At 31.4% G+C, this 20,238-nt stretch overlaps 1 protein-coding gene across 1 annotated transcript in view; it reads left to right on the top strand.

Moving 5' to 3' along the window:
• The window catches only part of Ric1 (RIC1 homolog, RAB6A GEF complex partner 1), a 107,617-nt gene that overhangs the window by 23,287 nt on the left and 64,092 nt on the right, over nucleotides 1-20,238 (top strand). The window contains 2 exon segments of the mRNA XM_053743299.1: nucleotides 152-259; nucleotides 9,150-9,229. Of these exon segments, the coding sequence (XP_053599274.1) occupies nucleotides 152-259; nucleotides 9,150-9,229 (188 nt within the window).

The following is a 20,238-nucleotide window of genomic DNA, read 5'->3' as shown; positions in this document are numbered from 1 at the left end:
TTTGCTTGGAATGTTGAAAACTCATGATTTAATATTAGATTATGTGATCTTTTATTTCACTTTAAAAATACTTAAGACTATTCTGTTATTTTAAATTTTATTTGTATATGTTTTATGAGCTATAAATAAAAATACAACTATTTTCTTCCAGCCCAGCGTGTTAATCGTAACCTACAAGGAACCTGCAAAATCATCTATTCAGTTTGGATCCTACAGACAAGCTGAATGGCGACCAGATAGTACCATGATAGCCGTGTCAGTAAGTAGATTTTTTTAACTTAGTGTTTTCTTATGAAATCATTTTATTGTATTTAAACTTGATTGTATTGAATGACTTCCTTTCAGTTTTTCACACTTGTAAATATTTATCTTTCTATAGTAGAAATTGCTGTACTGATTTTTCTGTGCTGCTACTATATCCTCTAATCTTCTACCTACCATATCTTTGTTGACTTTACTACTTCCTGTCATCCCTAAACTAGCACCTGTATCCTTTGCTTTGTGATCATCTTACTTTCCTGTTTTGTCCTTTAAATCTAGTCCAGCTTTTAAAAACTTTTGTCCATATTCACATGGTACTTCTGAATTTATGGTTTAAGTTCTGCCTTCCATTTAGAAGGAAATCCTATAAAATAATAAGCTTTGTTTTTACATCATACTAAATTCTCATATTTGTTGGACTCTATTTCTGGATTTCCATTAGATGTGCCTAGAAATGGCTCATTTTATCTTTTCAATTTATATTTTATCAGTATCATCTTTAGGGATATCATTATCACCTAATTTTCAATAGCAATAATATGTATGGTTAACATTTACTGAGTAAAACTTTCTATGTAAGTACTATAATTAGTTTACATGGATCACCTCATTTAATCTTTAGATCAGTGCTTTGAAGTGTATACTATTATCCTTTATAATAGATGAGTAATTTAAGGCTATGAAAAGCTAGTAAGTCCTATCCAAGATTACACAGATAGTGTATACTAGAGAAATAAGACAGAAACTCAGATTTTATTTACTAGACTACAACTAGACTAACCTGTCTCTCTGCTTTCAGTTTTAGAAAAAGATCATGTTGTATTATGCTGACTAGATTAATTATCTGAAAATGCTTCAAATAGATAAAAACATTAAGTAGTTCTGTACTTCTTGTAGTAGGAGTTGGCAGACAACCAGCCACATATCAAATCTACCTTGCTGCCTGTTTGTGTGTAGTCCATCAACTAAGAATAGTTTTTTTACATATTTAAGTGATCAAAGAAGAACTTTTTTATACTTGAAAATTATGATATTTTAATTTAAATGTCGATAAATATTTATTGAAGCACAGAAATGCTCATATATTTATGTGTTATCTCTGGCTTCTTTGAGCTACATCAGCAGATAGAGTTTAGTAGTGCTGATAGCAACCATATATGAGGCTCTCAGTGCTTTACTCTTCTATGCAGTGTATTATAATTTATAGTTATACATTATGAATTAGATGGCAAAGTATTTTGCTTATTATGCAATGAATTGCACTATAGCAATGCAAAAGAATACAATATAAGTAGACATTACCAGACTAAGCACTCATTGCAGTATTTACAGTTTACCGAAATAGTCACAAAATTAAGAAATTTAAAACAGCAGAATGACAGAATTTCTTCACAAAAAATAAAATATAAAAAGTACATTCAAAGTAAGTTAGCTTGATCCTTGGTGAGTTGACAAATGTTAATATTGCTTAGTTATACTTTATTTGAATGATTAGTGCTAAGTGTGAAGTAACTAAGAATTATTCTGAATAAATAGCCTGTGTAGAACAACTCCAGAAGAAATATTTCTCAAAGAAGTTGAGAAAACTCTAAATCAGTACAATCTGAAGAGGAATCCACTAAGGTGTGCATTAATTGATGGTGGTAAAAATACACATGAAACAAAAAGACTTACTTGAACAGACTTACGAAGCTTATGAAAATTTAAGACTTTTAAAACCCTATGGTTATTGTAAACTTTTGTCAGACATCCAAGTTGAGTGCCCTGCCTTGCCCCACCTCACAGCTAGCTGTTGGATGACCTAGTAGTAGGTTTATTCAAACATTTTTAGCTTATTAGTGAAAATGAAGTTTTTTCAGAATTTAAAAGAATCACCCAGCTGAGTTTGGTGGCATACACCTGTAATCCCAGTGGCTTGGGTGGCTGAGGCAGGAGGATCATGAGTTCAAAGCTAGCCTCAGCAACTTGGCGAGATCCTACCTCAAAATAAAATCTAGAAAGGACTGGGAATATGACTCAGTGGTTAAGCACACCTGGATTCAGTCCCAGGTACCAAAAAAACAGCACCCTTAACAGACACTGAATAACTTTGGATAATAGCTTTTTTACCCCAGAGCTGGGGATTGAACCCAGGGTCATTCATATGACACAGGTATTCTAATACTAAACTGTATCCCCAGCCCTGAAAATAGCTTTTGCTGCAGATGTGGCAGAATTTCCTAATGAATTTAGTCTAAAGCTATAAAGCAAACAGTCTTATCTGTGAAACCGATATGTGGTAAACTCATTTTAGTTAACAACTAATAAAATTGTTTGAACTACAGGTAATGTCATGCTGCTTTTTATATGTACAAGTTTAGACAAGATCTCTAATCCACACAGAATTAGCAGTAGATATATTTTATGAGCTCAAGCCTCAGTTCCAATAGCATTTTATATTTTTGTGTACAAAATCCAGTTGTGCAAAAGAAAAGCTTCCACATAACCTTCAATGGGAAATGATTAATCTGCAGTATTAAAGTAAAAAGCCAGGAGAATAATTCTATAATACCCTATAAGGTGACATACATTCAGTTAAAATCATATACCCATGGATTGATACCAATATTTGGTTGTACTTGTATGAAAAGACATTTTCAGATATGAAACCTGTAAATTCTCATTATTGACCTGATTAATAGATAAAACTCTACAGTAAATTTTCATGATAGGGAATAGTCACTTTAATCCCCAATTAGATAAATATGTTATCCTTAGACTATTACTACAACTTATAAAATTTGGGAGTTTTTTCCTTTGTATTTATCATGCCTTTTTATTTTTTTGTATTTCATTTTGACATCTTAGGGCCCTGTTGTCCTTGGAGAAATTGTCCTAGGAGTAGCCTCTTCCTAGAGATAGATACCTAAACTGTACCTTAAAGGACTTACCTACAACTGTACCTTATTATGCAAACCAATCTATCCAAAGCACATACTCGAGCTACCATCTTTATCATCCTCTGACCCTCTGGGCCACTATTCCCCTCTTCTGTTAACCTCAGTGACAGGTACCAGATAACTAAAGACCACTCCTATAGTTCAGAGCACACTGAAATTATTCAGACTCATCAATACTAACTTTATTTACCTGTTTTACTCGTTCCTTCTCATAGAAATTACAGTAAAGATTCTTGACGCATGTTTTCCTTTGACTCCTGGTGCCTTCTTGCTGACCCTGGTACTTCCCACATCGCCTTTGATGTGATTTGTCATGCTTCCTCCACCTGGAACTGAAAAACAAATTCTTCAGTGGCACTTGCCTTCTGACCTGTTGGCTCACCATACCTGAATAATAATAAAACTTACCTTTTAAAGTACTGTCACGTTATATAAGTACCTACCTAATGTCCTTGATTTTCTTCTCCTGGCTTAGAGATCCTACAATACATAGTGTCTAGCCATTTACAGCTAAAGTTTAGAGTTCTGTGTTCCACATAATAAAGTCCAAGCTTAGCATTGCATTTGAGGTCCTTTAAATCTCTAAAACCCTGCTTCATTATTACTTTTCTGATGTTATGTTTTCATTTTTCTTCTGCAAGTACTCTCCTTTAGACAGCCTGGCTTTTTTATTCATAGGAATATTCAGGGGGAAAAAAAAGACAATATTTGCTAATTATAGAGGATTAACTGAATATGAGTAGTTGAATACTCTGGTTTCAAGCTTAGATGAGTGAGAGAATGTTCATGGCAACTACTGAAAAAAACAAAGAGGAAAAGCAGTTTCATTAAAGAAGATATGATTATCTGTATTTGGTCTCATTTTTGGCATATTACATGATTGATTTTTTTTAATTGTAAGATATATATAGCATAAAGTTGCCATTTTAATTATTTTAAGTGTACAACTCATTAGTTACATTCACTGTGTTACACGACCATCTCCACTGTTTTCTTTGTCATCACCCCAAACAAAAACTTGGTAATCATTAAGCATAACTCAGCATTCCCAATTCTCCCAGCTCCTGGTAACCTCTAATCATGTATCTATGATTTAGCTCATACCAGACACCTCATGTAAGTGGAATCATAATGTATTTGTTCTCTTGTGTCTGGCTTTTTCACTTAGGGAAGTGTTTTCAAGGCTCATCCACCTTGTGGTATGTGTCAGAACTTCATTCTTTTTTATGACAGTTGTATTTCATAGTATGTATATAGCATATTTTGTTTATCCATTGATCTCTTGATGGTCATTTGCATTGTTTCCAATTTGAGGCTATTGTGAATAATACTCTATTGAACATTAGCATAGAAGTATTTGTTGGAGTCCTTATTTCCAGTTCTTTTGGTTAACTCAGATGTAGAATTGCTAGATAAATCTCACAGACTGTACTGTCTCATTCCCTGTGGCAGTATTTAAAAGTTCTGATTTCTTCTTACCATCCTTAACATTTAATTTCCATTGTTTCTTTGTTTTTTTAAAGAGTGTGAAGGGGTATCTCATTGTAGTTTTGATTTGTATTTCCCTGATGACTGATGATGTTGACCATTTTCCATCCATTCTTACATATTTAGAGAAATGTCTATTAAAATTTTTTTACCCCTTTTTAAATTGGATTGTTTTTGCATAGTTGTTTCCTAATAGTCACTCTATTGGGTGACTATAACAGTACTTCTTACTCCTACTTAGTACCATTTCATCAACCTTTCTGCATCCTTCCCTGACCTCATTATCCTTTTAATGTCTCTAGAATCTATAGTCCTGTTACCACTCTTCTTTCTGGTATTACATTCTTTTTACTCTGTGAGTAGAGGCGTGTCAATTTTAGTGATTTTCTTTTCTTTTTTTCTTTTTGTGATTTTCTTTAAAAACCCAGAATTTCTTTCATTGATTTTACTTTTCTGTTTTCTATTCCATTGATTCCCACTCTAATCTCATTTTTTTCTCTCCTGCTTAGTTGGGATTTCATTTGGTCTTTTGTTACTAATATAAGATAGAAACTGAGATCATTGGTTTGAGAGTTTTCTTTTTCTCTAGTACAGATATTTAAAGCTATAAATTTCCCATTAAGTATTGCTTCAGCAGAATCCCACAAATTCTGGTATACTATATATATTTTTTAAATTTCCCTTTTGATTTCTTCTTTGATCCATGAATTATTTAGAACTATGCTATTTTAGTTTCAAAAGAAAATTGACATTTTAAAGAAATTTAAGTGAAGGAAATGAATTTTAATTAAATTCAATGGAAATATAAACATCATTTGGGGACTGTGTGTATATGCATATTAGGCCGCATGAAATCTTACAATTTGTTGATCTCTATTTGTTTCATTGTGAAAATTTTTTATTGCTATGCTTTTATGATCAGTGCTTTTTCCTGCAGTGTCCAACTGATTCATCCAATCCAATATGTTTTTTGACTCATATATTTTAGTTTTTATCTCTAGAGTTCTGTTTGGGCCTTCTATATTTTTGTAAACTTTTGAAGATAAGGAATATAGTATCTGTTTTAATACCCTTTGTGCTAATTTCAACATCTTATTGCATTCTGGGTTGTTACAATTTGTTGATTTATCTCTTTACCACGTATTATATTTCTTGCCTCCCTGCATGTGCAGTAATCTCTTAATTGGATGCCAGAAATTGTGACTTGACTTTGTTATTTGCTGGATACTTTTGTGATCCTATAAATCTTCCTGGAATGCAGTAAGTTACTTGGAAATAATTCGATCTGTTTATGTCTCATTTTAAGCTTTGTTTTATGGATTCAGAGCGCAATCTTGAGCTAGTTTTTACCCACTACTAAGGCAATACCTTTCTAGATGTACCACAGGAAGACTCGAAGTCTGCTTTCCTGAGTATTCTACCTAATGTGCTATAAATTATGACTTTCTTAAGTCCTGCTTATGTACTGTTCTCTTTACCAGTCCTTTCAAATTGTTCTTTCTTCTTCCTTGAGTAGTTTCCTCACACATTTATGTGCTTATTGGTATTCTTGAATTGTTTCTCCATTCTTTCCTCTCTAGTATGGTACTTTGTCACATGAATTTGAACTGCCTTATTTAATTCTAGGATCTTCAGCTTTATCTTCTGAAGCCAGGGAATCTACTAGGCTCTGTCTCAGTTTCTATTCTCAGTGCTGTAACCTGTAAATTCTCAAAAAGGCAGTAAACTGGGTAAGAGGAGTAGGGCTCACCTTCATTTCCCAGCCTTCATTGCTTGATGCATGTTTTGGAAATCATTGTTCATTATATTGTGTTTTTTTTGTTGTTGTTATCTCAAAGGAGCATAAATCAACTTTAGTTTAATCCATTTTGGTTGAAAACAGGGTCTCACTGTCCCCCCCACCCCAAATTAATGCTCTGGTATAAAACAATGTGGTAATATTAGGAAAAATAATTTTGAAGGATATGTCACAAAATAACTATGTTTGAGAGTACTTGTAATTTGTAATCTTAAATCATTTCCCAATTAAGTATAATCATGTGTATGTATGTACAAAGTCTGGAAGTTTATACAAAAAATGTTAAATTATTATCTTGGGAGAGTGGTATGATTTGGGGTAATTAAGTTTGTTTTTTCTCATTTTGAACTTGTGTAATAAATAAAAACAAAATATTATTTACAGACCAGTGTAAAGAATTTGAGTGCTAGTCTATTTCATCCTTATTTGAAGCCTAACATAACAATAAGTTGGAATAGAAGATACATATCTAAGTCATCAAACCTTTTATCTCTTTAATTATATCTTTGTGATACATCATTCAGGTCATTGGAGCTAGATCCTTAAGTGTGTCCTATAGAAAGAAGGAAAATGTATTTAAAATAAGTCATGATAACAGGAGAAAGAACGTCAACGTTATGCTTTTCATTTACTTAAAAAATTAGTTTTGGGTGAGAGAGAGAGAGAGAGAGAGAGAGAGAGAGAGAGAGTGTGTGTGTGTGTGTGTGTGTGTGTGTGTGTCAGAAGATGGTGGGATTGTTTCCTGTTGATTAAACAATAGTCATGCTTTATTTGCGTTAGTTTGGGAGCATGAAGAGAAAAGTAAGGTCATTATAACCCTGTCTAATGACAGATTTAGTGCAAATTGAGGCTGCTTTTAAGGATAGTTTACTACCAAGACTTTTAAATTGTTCAAAAGCAAGACTGTTTAATAAAATATTGGTGATAGATGTCATTGAGCACTGGAAATATTTGGCATTTGGTTTACATACTAAGTTGATTGATATAAAATATCAAAATGTAAATCAAGATATTATTTGTAATTTCACCTAGTATTCTATGTACATAAAATTTCTAAATACTAGTACAAAATGCTGTATTTTCCCTGACATTGTAGTCTTTTAAGCACTTTATATGTTTTATAGTATTAGCATTTGATACACTGAAATATCAGACTTCAGTGGCTTAGGACAGCATTTGTATGTTAATGTTTTCCATGTTCAGTATGAGATCATATACTATGCTACTCTAGCCCATATAAAGTAACAGTACAGATTAAATTTTTTGAACAGCCATTATTCTATAAAGGAACAAGGATATGTTTGTAACTTTAGTATGGCTTCATTTGAAGCCATTTTCCTTTTGTTTTTTTGTTCTCCGTATTGTAAGACCATAAAACTGCCTGTGAAGAATTAGAAAGATGATCATATATGAAGTTTTCTACCTTTCTGTATTCTGATAAATTGAACTTTAGTTTTTGAGAATGCATCATAAAATAGTTACACTTATAGTTGAAATACAGACAGACCTGGCTTTGCTTAAGAAACTGAGTGTTTTTTTTCTGTTATTCCCGTAAGTGAAAAACAGGAAGCTTGTACTGGAAAGAAATATGAAACGTTTGATCTTTTCTTTGGTTTTCTTTGGTTCTACTTTGGGTAAATGCCCATTTGCCTCTAAAATGATAGGAATTCAGTGTTAGTATAAAAAAGTTTGGGGAAAACATTTGCCACTTTGTTCTGTTCTGTTTGAAAATGTTGGATTAGAAAAAGCTGTATATAGTACTTCACAATATTTAAATAAATGTAAAATGGTTGCTTGAGTTTCACAAGTCACTGATGTTTTCACTAGTTTCTATCTTAAAAATATTTTGTTAGGAAAAAATGGTGTTCAAAACTATGCTGTGTTCAAGTACGAATTTACCTCAATAAAATATATATATAATTATAGCACACTAATTGAAATAATAATGATAGAAAGGAAATCAGTAGAGTAGAGGTCGTAGATCTGGGGAGAGAAGATGGGAGAGAAAGGAAAGGTACTGAGGAATGAACTTGATCAAATTATGTGCATATTACAAATGTGACATAATGAAGTCCACTATTATGTATAATTATAGTGCACCAATTAAAAAAAGAAAAATGATGTTCACATTTAATGTTCAAATGTCCACATTTTTGGAAATTAAAGGTTAGCTTTGCTTTTTCTTTGATCATACTATTTTATGTAAATCAAAGACCAAAAGATTGATTTTGAAGTATATAAATATGCTATTTTGAGGTTAGTATGTTTATTTGACCAGAGTCAAGCAATTCACATACTGTTAACTTTCCTTACAAGCTTGGAATAATTATTTACTATATTATTGCAGAATTCATAAAGTCTGTGTATTTTGCAGAATAATAATTTACCCATTAAATAAATGTAATTATTTGAGAATATTCATGTCTATAATATTTTATGAACTATTTCAATTATATGTTTATGAAATATTTGTAAAACCTTTCTTTTCACAATAGGTTATATTGAAACAAAAATCGTTTTACTTACATATTTAGGCTAAAATTATTCAAAAGAAAATTCCTAAGAGTGACATTTCTTTTCATAATAAGAATATTTAAAATTAAAATTTAGGGGACCAGTTATAGCCTAACTTTAATTCATGCTTAATAAAATTTCTCTTTCAGACAGCAAATGGCTACATCTTATTTTTTCATGTTATATCTTCAAGAGGTGACAAGTACCTTTATGAACCAGTATATCCCAAGTAAGTTTGTTGGTTTAATTTTTTTTAATACTTAATCTGCATACTTTATATTCACAGAAACATTGTAGATTTGGATTGTCTGAAGTTATTAAAATAAAACTAAGCCAGCATTTCCAAAATAGCGTTTCAGAAATTACCAGGTCTTTGAACTGTAATTTCTTGAATAAAGAATTCTGTAACTAAATAAGTTTGGGAATCATTAGGAATGTATTGTATCTTTTCTTAGCCAGTCACAATTACTATTAATATACTCCAGGTCTGACATTCTGCAGTCTTTATTAGAGAGGAGCTAAGAAATCATGAGGGGAGGAGGTGAAATATGAGTACATTATAGGTACTTTTGCCTGCGATTTTGTATATGCATAGGAAAAAAAGAACCTCAGACATTTGTTACCTCTTGATTAAAATTTGAGGAAATATGAACTTTTGCTCTTTGAATGTGTAGCTATGTATATTTTTGTGGGTTTTTTTCCCCATAGCATGTCTTACTTTCAAAATAAAAGGATGTATAATTTTAAAGCATGTCATTTTTTAAAAAAGATGAAGTTTTGAAGCTAGATATAAAAGATTATTTATCATATTTCTAGATAATAGAAAATATCCAAAATGTAAGGAATTAATGAGAAAAATAGATTTCACTATTTGAAAAGTTTAAATTTCTGAAAGTTAACAGCAAAAAAAAAATTGAAAAAGTAAATAACAGACTTGGAGAAATATTTTTAGTAAATAGGGACTCAGCTTATTGTTTTTAATAAAAGAATCATATAAATTGCTAATAAACAGTTTAGAATTACTATAAACACAAGAGAAACTGTTCAAGCTTAAGATTATTCAAATAAAATATCAAATTCAACAATTTTTTTAAAAACTCAAATGTTAATATAGAAAAATGTTTGTGGTAAAATTATTCTACTAGTGGAGGTATAGTAAATATTTTTTTGCTCACTTCTGATAGAAGCTGTATACCAAAGTGTGATAATAGGGAGTTATCAGGTTAACGGTAATACATCCTTCTCAAGGGTGATGTAGTCATTAAATATAATGTCTCAGAAAATTTTACATACTCAAGAACCTGACTGTATTCAAATAAACAAACAAATCTACACAAAATTACATATATATTACCATAACTATTTAAAACAAAACAATAAAAATTATCCAAAAAGATCCAGAACATTTTCAAAATATGGAAAATGTATTTAATTTTGTTAAATCAAACTTGAAAAATCCAAAAGATAAAGAAACCCATGATTTCCAAAAAAAATTTTAAAAAATGGTACCATGGAACTTTTTTTAAGGTAACCTTTGTTAATATTCTTGAGAATACCGCTTTGGAAGGACTAAATCATGTAGAATATAGGTCAGATTCTAAGGAACTATCTAGATTTGTCTGATACAAGAGCCATTGTTTTTGTGACAAATATAGTGTTAATCAGGGTATTAGCTAAATTTGGAAAATGTTTTTAAGCACAGGAAAATTTTGATGATGGGATTAATTTGGTTAATATTCAATATTAAACTTTCAATGCAGCAACCCTTTTGACACATAAATATATTATTCACAATTATATGTACATTATGTGTATTTAGAAATTTTATATTCAGTGTTGTGGGTATTAATAAAATAATTTTTTCTTGACTTGTGTATTTTGAACTATTTTGTCTGACTCTTTATTGCTTGATTTAGACATGCTCCTGTAAATGAAAAGCAATAATCACAATCAATTAAATTTAACTTAATCAGTCTGTACAACTGTGGACAGGGTAGAGAATTAACTTTTCTTAAGGTAGTAAGAATACTGTTTTCTTTATTTCAGCTCACTAATATGATTTGTATATATTTACATGTTTCAGAATAGTACTTTGAGACCTACATTTTGTATCACAGGGTTTTTAAAAGCAATACTTTACTTTTTGATTCCAAAACTATATGAGATGCCACTTAACTAAGTCCTGACAATACATAATCTTTGCTGTACTTGGCTGTGTATGTTGGGGTAGAAAATTAAATAAAGATATTATTCTATTTTCAGTTTGGACACTCTTTCCTTATAGTGAAGATTTGGAGTTTTAATACCTGGGCTCACTAAAATGTGCTTAGAACAGCATGAATCATGGCTTAAGAGATAATCTTTGGTGACAGATATCTGAAATTGAACATCAACTTTGCCATACCTGATGTATGATTTTTTTCAAGTTTTTAATACTGCCAAAAATGTTTCATCTATAGAATGGGATAATAATACCAACCATTTCACAGAATTAAATGAGATCATTCATATTCAATGCTTGGATAAATACCTGGCTTATGAGAAAATTAATAAAGGACAACTGCTGTAATCACTAGTATATTTTTTCTTTCACAAAATTTTTACTTCATTTTAAAGATTTTATGATTAATATATATTAATGTGTATTAATATATATAATTTACTTATAATTTATTATATATTAATATATAATATATAATTTATATATATAATTTATTGTGCCTCTTTGCCAGCATCTAGTTACTTCTAGATATTAGGTTTTACTACTACATAAAATCAAATAATATCTCATATACAAAACAATTTTGTAGGATAGAGTCAGCCTGTTACATGTTTGTGCATTTAACTGCTTTTTGGTTAGGATAGTTTAGTAAGTTTATTTATTTTTCTGCAGAACCCTACCTTTTTAAATTGTTAGATGTTCATATTTTTAAAACCTGAAAAACAGTAGTCATATAAGGGTCTGAGGAAAGTTAAAAAAAGCAAAAAAGTTTGATTTTGATAATGATATCATCATAACTTGTACCTTTGTAAACAATTAGGTAGTTCACAGACACTGAGTGTTTTCACTACTCATTTAATCACTCCAAAGGAACAGTTACCAAATATCAAACCTCCTCTTCTTTACTCCTTTCCTCTCCAGCATAGTTCTTCTTACTAGCTCTGTATTAATGAATTAGTACTGACTGGAAAGGAGGAAGAGACTAAGGCTACAGTTTCTGATTTCAGCAGTTTATCTCCAAAAATCCAGTTTTCTTGCAGGAAAATCCTATATTATGGGTCAGAAGCATCTGCTGAATCACATCAAATATAGAGGAGAGAAGAGGTCTGAATTAGCAGTAGACTTGAAAGTTTCCCTCATCATATGTTTACAGTCATGCATTGCTTAAGACTGGAATGTTTCTTAGAAATGCATCCTGAGGTGACTTCATCATTGTGTGAACATCACAGAGTGTAACTATACAGACATAGATGTTATAGCCTATTGTAGATGTTTAGAGCTTTTGTATCCTAGGCTACAAACCTGTATAGCATGTTACTGTACTGAATACTATAAGCAGTTATACAATTATAAGTATTGGTTTATCTAAATATCTAAAAATGGAAAAGGTATAGTGGTTTTTTGTTTGTTTGTTTGTTTGTTTGGGGTTTTTTTGCCTTTATGTTCTTATACAAGCAGTTTTGGATATCTTCAGATTACCAACACCAGAAACTCTGAATATACTTTCGTATAACTGGCAGCTCAATAGGTTTGTTTATACCAACATCATTGCAAACATGGATAGTGAATGTTTTGTCTCCTGTGACATTACAATAGCTGTAACATCACCCCAAAGATTCATGCCTGAGACGATGCAAGGATATTCAGAGGTGAAGTGATTAGATCACGAGAGCTTTAACCTAATGAGTGGATTAATCCACTGATAAGGATTAACTGAGTAGGAACTGTGTCCAGGTAAGATGTAGTTGAAGCAAGTAAGTCATTGGGGGCATATCTTTGGGGTTTATATTTTGTCTCTTGTGAGTGGAGCACTATGTCTCTTGGCTTCCTTGTTGCCATTTTCTGAACTCTTTCTGTGCCATAACTTTGCACCATGATGTTCTGACTCACCTTGGGCCCAGAGGTATGGAGTTGTGTAATCATGGACTGAACCTCTGAAATCATGAGCCAAAATAAACTTTTCATCCTTTACATTGTTCTTGTCAGGTCTTTTGGTCACTATAATGCAAAGCTGACTAAAATACCACCTTCGATTGAAATGTGTGGTACATGACCATCCCTTTTTACTAATACGTTCTGAGTGTTGTTTTTCTAGGGAATAAATTTGATCGCATTTGCCCCTTATTTCTAATATTCCACTCTGTGTTAAGTTCATGAACTTAATTATGTATGTTATTAACCATAACATTTTTATTCCCTTTGAACCTCTTAAAACATGTCTAGTTTGATTTCAGTATGTATATATTCTGTACACATGTGACCATTAGCTGTTGAACTTTGCATGTTTCATGCATCCATTAACTGGTGACATAATTATATGAGTACTTGTTAATAGGATTGGTAAAAATATTACTGTGTAAGTTCTGGGTAGTGTAGTCTATTCCTTTATTAGCCACACTTCTGAGGATGACTCCTGAACTTAAAGGATAGAGTTGTTTAAAGGTCTGCAATTCAAAGAGCCTGGCACATTGTTCTTATCAAACTGAAGGCCATTTGATGTGATCATTTGTGGTTTTTTGGAATGGGGGGGGGCGTATTTTATAAAATATCCAGTAGTCAGAGTAATATCTCTTTAAGAAATCTTCTGAAAATTATTTTCCTCCATCTTTCCATTCAAAAAGTATTCAGTTTTATCAGGCTTTAAGAACTGTTGTTGATTCTAGCAATGCAGCAACTAAGAAATGGAACAAAAAATCCTGCTTATAGAGCTTGTATTCTTCTATTAGAGGGAGATAAATAATATTTCACAAGTTAGAAGATACATTTTAGGCAGAGATATAAAGCCAGATAAGGGAATATGGAGTTAGATCATAATTTGAAATAAATTCTTCTGTAATGTCACTGAGAAGCTAACATGTAGAAGAATCTCAGAGTTATGAGGAAACAAACCTAGGGAGAGTATTCTGGATTGGTGAGATTTAGGAGATAAGAAAATTCATAAGAAAATATTGTGAATAAATTCCCTTGAACCAAAATAAAACATACATGAAAGTGCACATGCAGTTATAATGTAAGTTAAGGGACACATGAAATATGCAAAGTTCATTAGCTGAAGTTCATAACATGTACATTTACAGAATATCTACATACTGAAATCAAATTCAATGTGATGTTTCAGGAGGCTCAAAGGGAATAAAATAATTAATAATTAATGTACATTCTCAAGTTCATGAACTAAATACAAAATAATGTATGTTTGTATACTCCCATAGAATTTGCTAAATTTTTATACTGGTAATCCATGAATTATCTTCTCATTAAAAAAAATCAAACCATTATATAAAGATAAAAAGTGAAAATATGGACCTTGTCTGCTTTTTTAGATTGTAATCTCATTTCGCTGTCCAATTGTCTTGAATCTTTTGGGTAAATAATTAGGAGTAGAATTACTGGAACATTTCACAAGCCCAGTAATCTTCGATTGGATGCTAGACATTATATTATTGATTGTCTGATTTTTGTGTTTTTCCTTTAGGGGTGTTGAAATTTGTTTTGGGTAGCAGTTGTTTTGGCTTTCTTGATTCTTTTGAGACTTGTTTGCATGCTTTTTCATGGTGGATCTAAAATTTACTTTGGCTGATTTAGCCTCTATGAGATCTTTAACAAGGTCTATCCACTTGAGCCAGTTGGAATTAAAATTCTTTCAGCTGCATATCAGCTGGGCAGCCAAAACCCTTAGCAGTTGCCTGGCCTTGTGGGGTGCCACAATATGTATTCATAATTTAGTATTCTGTAAGACTCGGGGGAATGTGGATTTCTAGATCCCTTTCTGTAATTCCCACCTTTCTGGTACTCTATAAATTGCTGCTTCTGCTTCCTTGAATTTTAATCTTACTCTCCTCAACTTACACTACCATACTGTGCTTCAATTCTCCCACCCTAGCTGGTAGTCTGAAAGTGACTTCTGCTAGAAAACCTTATTCGTTTCCCTTTCCTCATGATAACACTTTTGTGCTACCTGTTATTCATTTTTAAATACAGTTGTTTCAGCTGTTTTGTCCAGTTTTGTTTTATTTCTAGGGGGCTAGAATCCAAATCAGTTACTCTGTTAGTGGAATAATAAAATGACTACTTACATGCTCATCAGTCAGCCTGAACAGTTTTTTTTTTTTCTTTTTCCATTAGAGTATATTTAAGCAAATCCAAGAAATCATCATTTTATTTCACCTAGAATACTTTCATTATTATGGGCATATCAGTAAAAACAAAAATTTTTCAGGGAAGTAATTCACACATGCTTAGTATGTGTGAAACCCTTGAGTTCAACAACTCCATGAGCCCCCTGCTCCCCCATTTGCATTGTCTGCAATTATGAAATGTAAGATATGGGAAAAGTTATAATTCTGAGCCTTTCTAGAACTATGGTTGGAGAAGCAAAGCCTCTTAGTTCCAGAGTTCACCTAGGACTGCCAGAACCCCCTGGATCAAGCACATTCTGGAATTGTTTTAAGATTTGAAAACCTGGGATGGAATTGATTCATCCTCATTGTTATGTACAAACTTATGCTTACTGTCATTTGTAGACATTAACTACATACTCGGGCTTAAGAAGTATGAGATACTAATGAATAATTATTTAAAGATAATGGCAATGTAAAGTGACAAAAGACAATGAATATCATGAAAAGTTACAATAATATTTCAGGGGAAAGTGCTCACTTATTAGGGTAAATTCTGTAGATAAGGAGACTTAAACTGTATGCTTAAAAGAAAAGATAGATCTTAGGTAAGTTATGTTGCAAAAAAGTTATGTTGCAAAAAACAATGTATAATTAACTGTACTCTTGAAGTTCCTGTATTCCTGCACCACAAATTCATCAGTTTATCTACCTCATTATTATTTTCTTTAGCTGGCACTTAGAGTATTTGAGATCTTTTACAAAAAAGAACTTGTTAAATTGTGTAGTAACAGTTTTCTGTATCACCTAGTGTAATCCCCAAAGCATATTTAACATTTGTGAGTACTGTGGTTTGATTTTCAGTTACCAGTTTAATGGGAAATTACTCCCTTTTCAAGGATATGATGGTAAATTTGACTAGTAATTGACATATCCCATTAAAGCATTTCAATTTTTATTGCCCTTTATTGACATAAATATCTTGTGTCATTGATTAGAATAGAAACATGGAAGACTCTACTTTTAATTTATATAAAATAGATTAGTAAAATAAAACTCTCCAACTGACTTAGTCTTTTTTTCCTTCTTGTATAATTTTTGAACTTGTTACTAATACCTGAAGTATATAACAGTTGAGAAATGTAAAGAAAGAGTATACATAGCATTTGGAATCAGAGAATTGGGTTCTAGTTCAGGTCTACATTTATTAGCAAAGATTTTGGAAAAGTCACTTCTTGAAATACTTTCTGTACTTTTAAAGTTCTATGTATCTATAAAATGAGAAAAGTGAATAATTAGAAGATTTTTTGTAAAATGAAACTGATTCTGTTTAGATTGCCTTTTAAAGTATTTAATGTCTCCACATTTTAAGACAATTCATGTGTATAGAAGAGAAGGGAATTCTGATTCATTGAGTATGTGGGTATATAGTGAATTCCAGTTCAAACATTGAAAAAACCTTAAGTTGACAAAAAATACAAGTGTTCTTGTTCAAAAGTAAAGCTCAGATTGAGTCGTGTATTAAATGTAAGCAATCACAAACTTGACTCTTCTTGAGAACTTTATTATATTAGAGTATTTGTTTATATAATACTTGAAAATGTAGTGTTGACAAAGATAAAAGAGGGATAAACTCTTATTACCAACAGCTATGTACTTATTTATATTACCATTGTTTGCTTATTTGCATTAATAGTTGTTAATTTAAATAAAGTTAATATAACATTAAAGGTTGTTTACATAGATGTTAAATAAGAAAGTGGCATTTTATGAAATGTTCTATGGAGAGACTTCTGTACAAGTGGTATGAGCAACCTAGTCTCTAGAAATGTTTTATTTCATAAACTGAATTTTAACAGATCTTAGTTAAACCATACTTTCTGGATGAAGATTGATTGGACTTTTCACATCTTGGATTTATACAGTAATCTGACACGCAACAGTTTCTGATATCTGTCCACTTTGATTCCAAAACTAAATTAACATTATTATATTTCATGTATCAAAATTAATGGCAGTTTGCCATGATTAAACTTTAAAGTATATTCGAAAGTTTTCTTTTTTTATAAATAACCAAATTGTCTGCAGAGGCTATGTGAACTTCCACAATTTAAAGTATGTTAAGGAAACAGTCACATAGTTGATCTGATATTGCATTGAGAAAAAAAAAATCAAGAATACTTAATTGGTGACTTCTCAACATTTCCTTTATTCATTGGCTATTTTATTTGAGGAAGAACTACTTTTCAAAACTCATGGGTTGAGGAAGAGGCTCAGTCTTATTCTAGTTAAAATTTAGAATCGATATCCTTTGGTATGCCTTGAACAACCCTTTCTGCTTTTTTCCCTATTTTTAGTTTCTTGATTCTCAGGTTGTCAGCTCTCCTGGACTGCCCCTCACAACCCATTTGCACAAAGTTCATTTGGTTTCCTTTGAAATTTCCATCTCTTGTATCACAAGTTCCACTATAAGTTGCAGGGGAACTGCAACTAACTAGTACTAAACTGGGATGATTGAGACCTGTTCAGCTAGTTACACAGATGTTTAGTTTTGTTAGCCTTAATTAATCTTGAGTGGATAGAACTTTAGGACATTGTTGAGGCATTATGTTGAGATTAAGCCCTTTTCCCTATCTCTTAATTCATTCAGCTGTTCTCATTTTATTGATACGTGATTGTGTATGTTTCAAGATCAAGAATCTGCATGTTAATTCAGAATTTTGATTTTTAAAAAGTCAATTTATTAAAATTTCAATATAAACAGCTCTTAAACTTGTAAGTTCTATCTCCAAATCCTCTGTTTATAAATCTAGCATATTTTAATAACCACTTTTAGAACTTTTACAACTTAAATTCTCTTAAGTATATTAAGCTGTGTTTCACAAATTTTGTGTATTGTATTTCTTTGTAGTCCTTCGTTGTCTAACAAGTTTTTTAGCCTTTCATGTGTAGTATTCTTTTTGCTAAAGCATGATATATGCATTGAACTTCCATTCTGCAAAATTGCATGTTAAAAACAGCTAGTGTGAAAATAGCTGGAGATCAATTAAAACATTTTAAACCTGAATTAGAAGAGTCACAAACAATAACAATCTTAATAAAAATCCAAAAATAGTATTTTAAATATAGGACTTTAAAAGAGCAAAGAACACTTAATGGACAAAGGGATTTAAGAAAAGAATTAAGCTATTAAATTATGGTGATAATGGAAAAGGGTGCAGTGATAAGCATTTGAGCCAAGAAGAAGAGAGTACTTAGTTCTCTCACATCTTACATTTCTCTGTTGGTGCTTTGATTTCGTGGTGATGTAAAGCATTAGCAAGCTGGGAGAAATTCTCTTAAGAAAGTCTATGAAATTGTGGTGAAACTTTACAGATTTAGATCAGAGGATTCATCTAATAGATTTAGATGTCTGATAGGATTTTTCTTTTCCATGTAGTTTCAACAAGACAATTTGAAGTTTTAAAACTTTAAATAGCTTTTGATTTCCCACCATGGTTTTCTTGTTCATCACATTCTTCTTCCCAGTTAGCTTTTTAAATTCAGATTCATCTCAGAATTGTAGAGTCAATTGTTACTGTTTTCTTACTCTTCACATTTTTTCCCAGTTAGCTTTTTAGTTCAGATTCATCTCAGAATTGTAGAGTCAAGTGTTGTGTTTCATTTTCCTTAACTTTTTTTTCCTCCATATTCATCTAACTCTGTAACTTGAGTTGACGGGGTTCTGTTTTGTTAATACAAATTAGCAGATTTTGTTATAGCACATTCAAAAAGTCACTAGCTGACTATTCTTTTGGGACCTAAAGGAATATTTTGAACTGTTTTATTCTGTTCATCAAAGGATGTATACATAGCACTCCTTTCACTTTTTTTTTTTCACTTTTTTTTTTTTTTTTTTTGGGTGCTGGGGATCGAACTCAGGGCCTTATGCTTACAAGGCAAGCACTCCACCAACTGAGCTATCTCCCCAGCCCCAACATAGCACTCCTAATGGGGATATTTATCTTTTATTAATGGGCATATATATTTAATGCTTTCATAGTAGTTTAGTTTAAATACAAAGTGCAGCTTAGAACTAAATTTTCTTTTGAAAGTTTAGGATTTTGTTTTGATATCCATCTTCCTTTTCTTTAAATTTTATCTCTGTAGATTTGTACCATAATGTTGATTATGAATGTGGTAGTTATTACATATCAAATTTATTTTCTGTTTCAGCAAACAATTTGTATTTTTAGTGATAAAGCTAAGGTAACTAAAATATCAAAACGTTTTAGTTTTTAAAGTACATGACTGGAATCAAAAATAAAATGAATAATTATTAATATTTAATAAACTCAAAATGTCACAAGACATATTCATTCCACTTATCAACAAGACATAAAAATGATAAATATTTATGCCCCTAACAATGGAGCATCAACATATATCAAACAAACCCTTCTCAATTTAAGAAGCAAATAGACCACAACACAATAATACAGGGTGACTTTATACACCTGACTGACTACTGGATAGATCATCCAAACAAAAATGAAGAAATTACAGAACTTAAAAATACAATTAATAATTTAGACTTAACAGACTTATATGAATACTTCATCCATCAAGGACTGAACACAGTTTATTCTCAGCAGCACATGGATCCTTCTCTAAAATAGACCACGCCTTAGGCCACAAAGCAACTCTAAGCATATACAGAAAAATAGAGATAATACCTTACATCCTGTCAGATCATAAGGGAATGAAATTAGAAATCAACAATAAAATAAAAAATAGAAGCTACTCGAACACCTGGAGACTAAACAATATGCTATTGATGAATGGATAGCAGAAGAAATCAGTGATAAAATTTTAAAAATACTTAGGGGTTAACTGAGAGTAGCAATGCAACATATCAAA

Source organism: Sciurus carolinensis, chromosome 14 (assembly GCF_902686445.1).
Source record: "Sciurus carolinensis chromosome 14, mSciCar1.2, whole genome shotgun sequence".
In the NCBI taxonomy this organism is placed as follows: Eukaryota; Metazoa; Chordata; class Mammalia; order Rodentia; family Sciuridae; genus Sciurus; species Sciurus carolinensis.
Note: the sequence above shows the minus strand (reverse complement) of the source record. Positions and strands in the feature narration are given on the sequence as shown.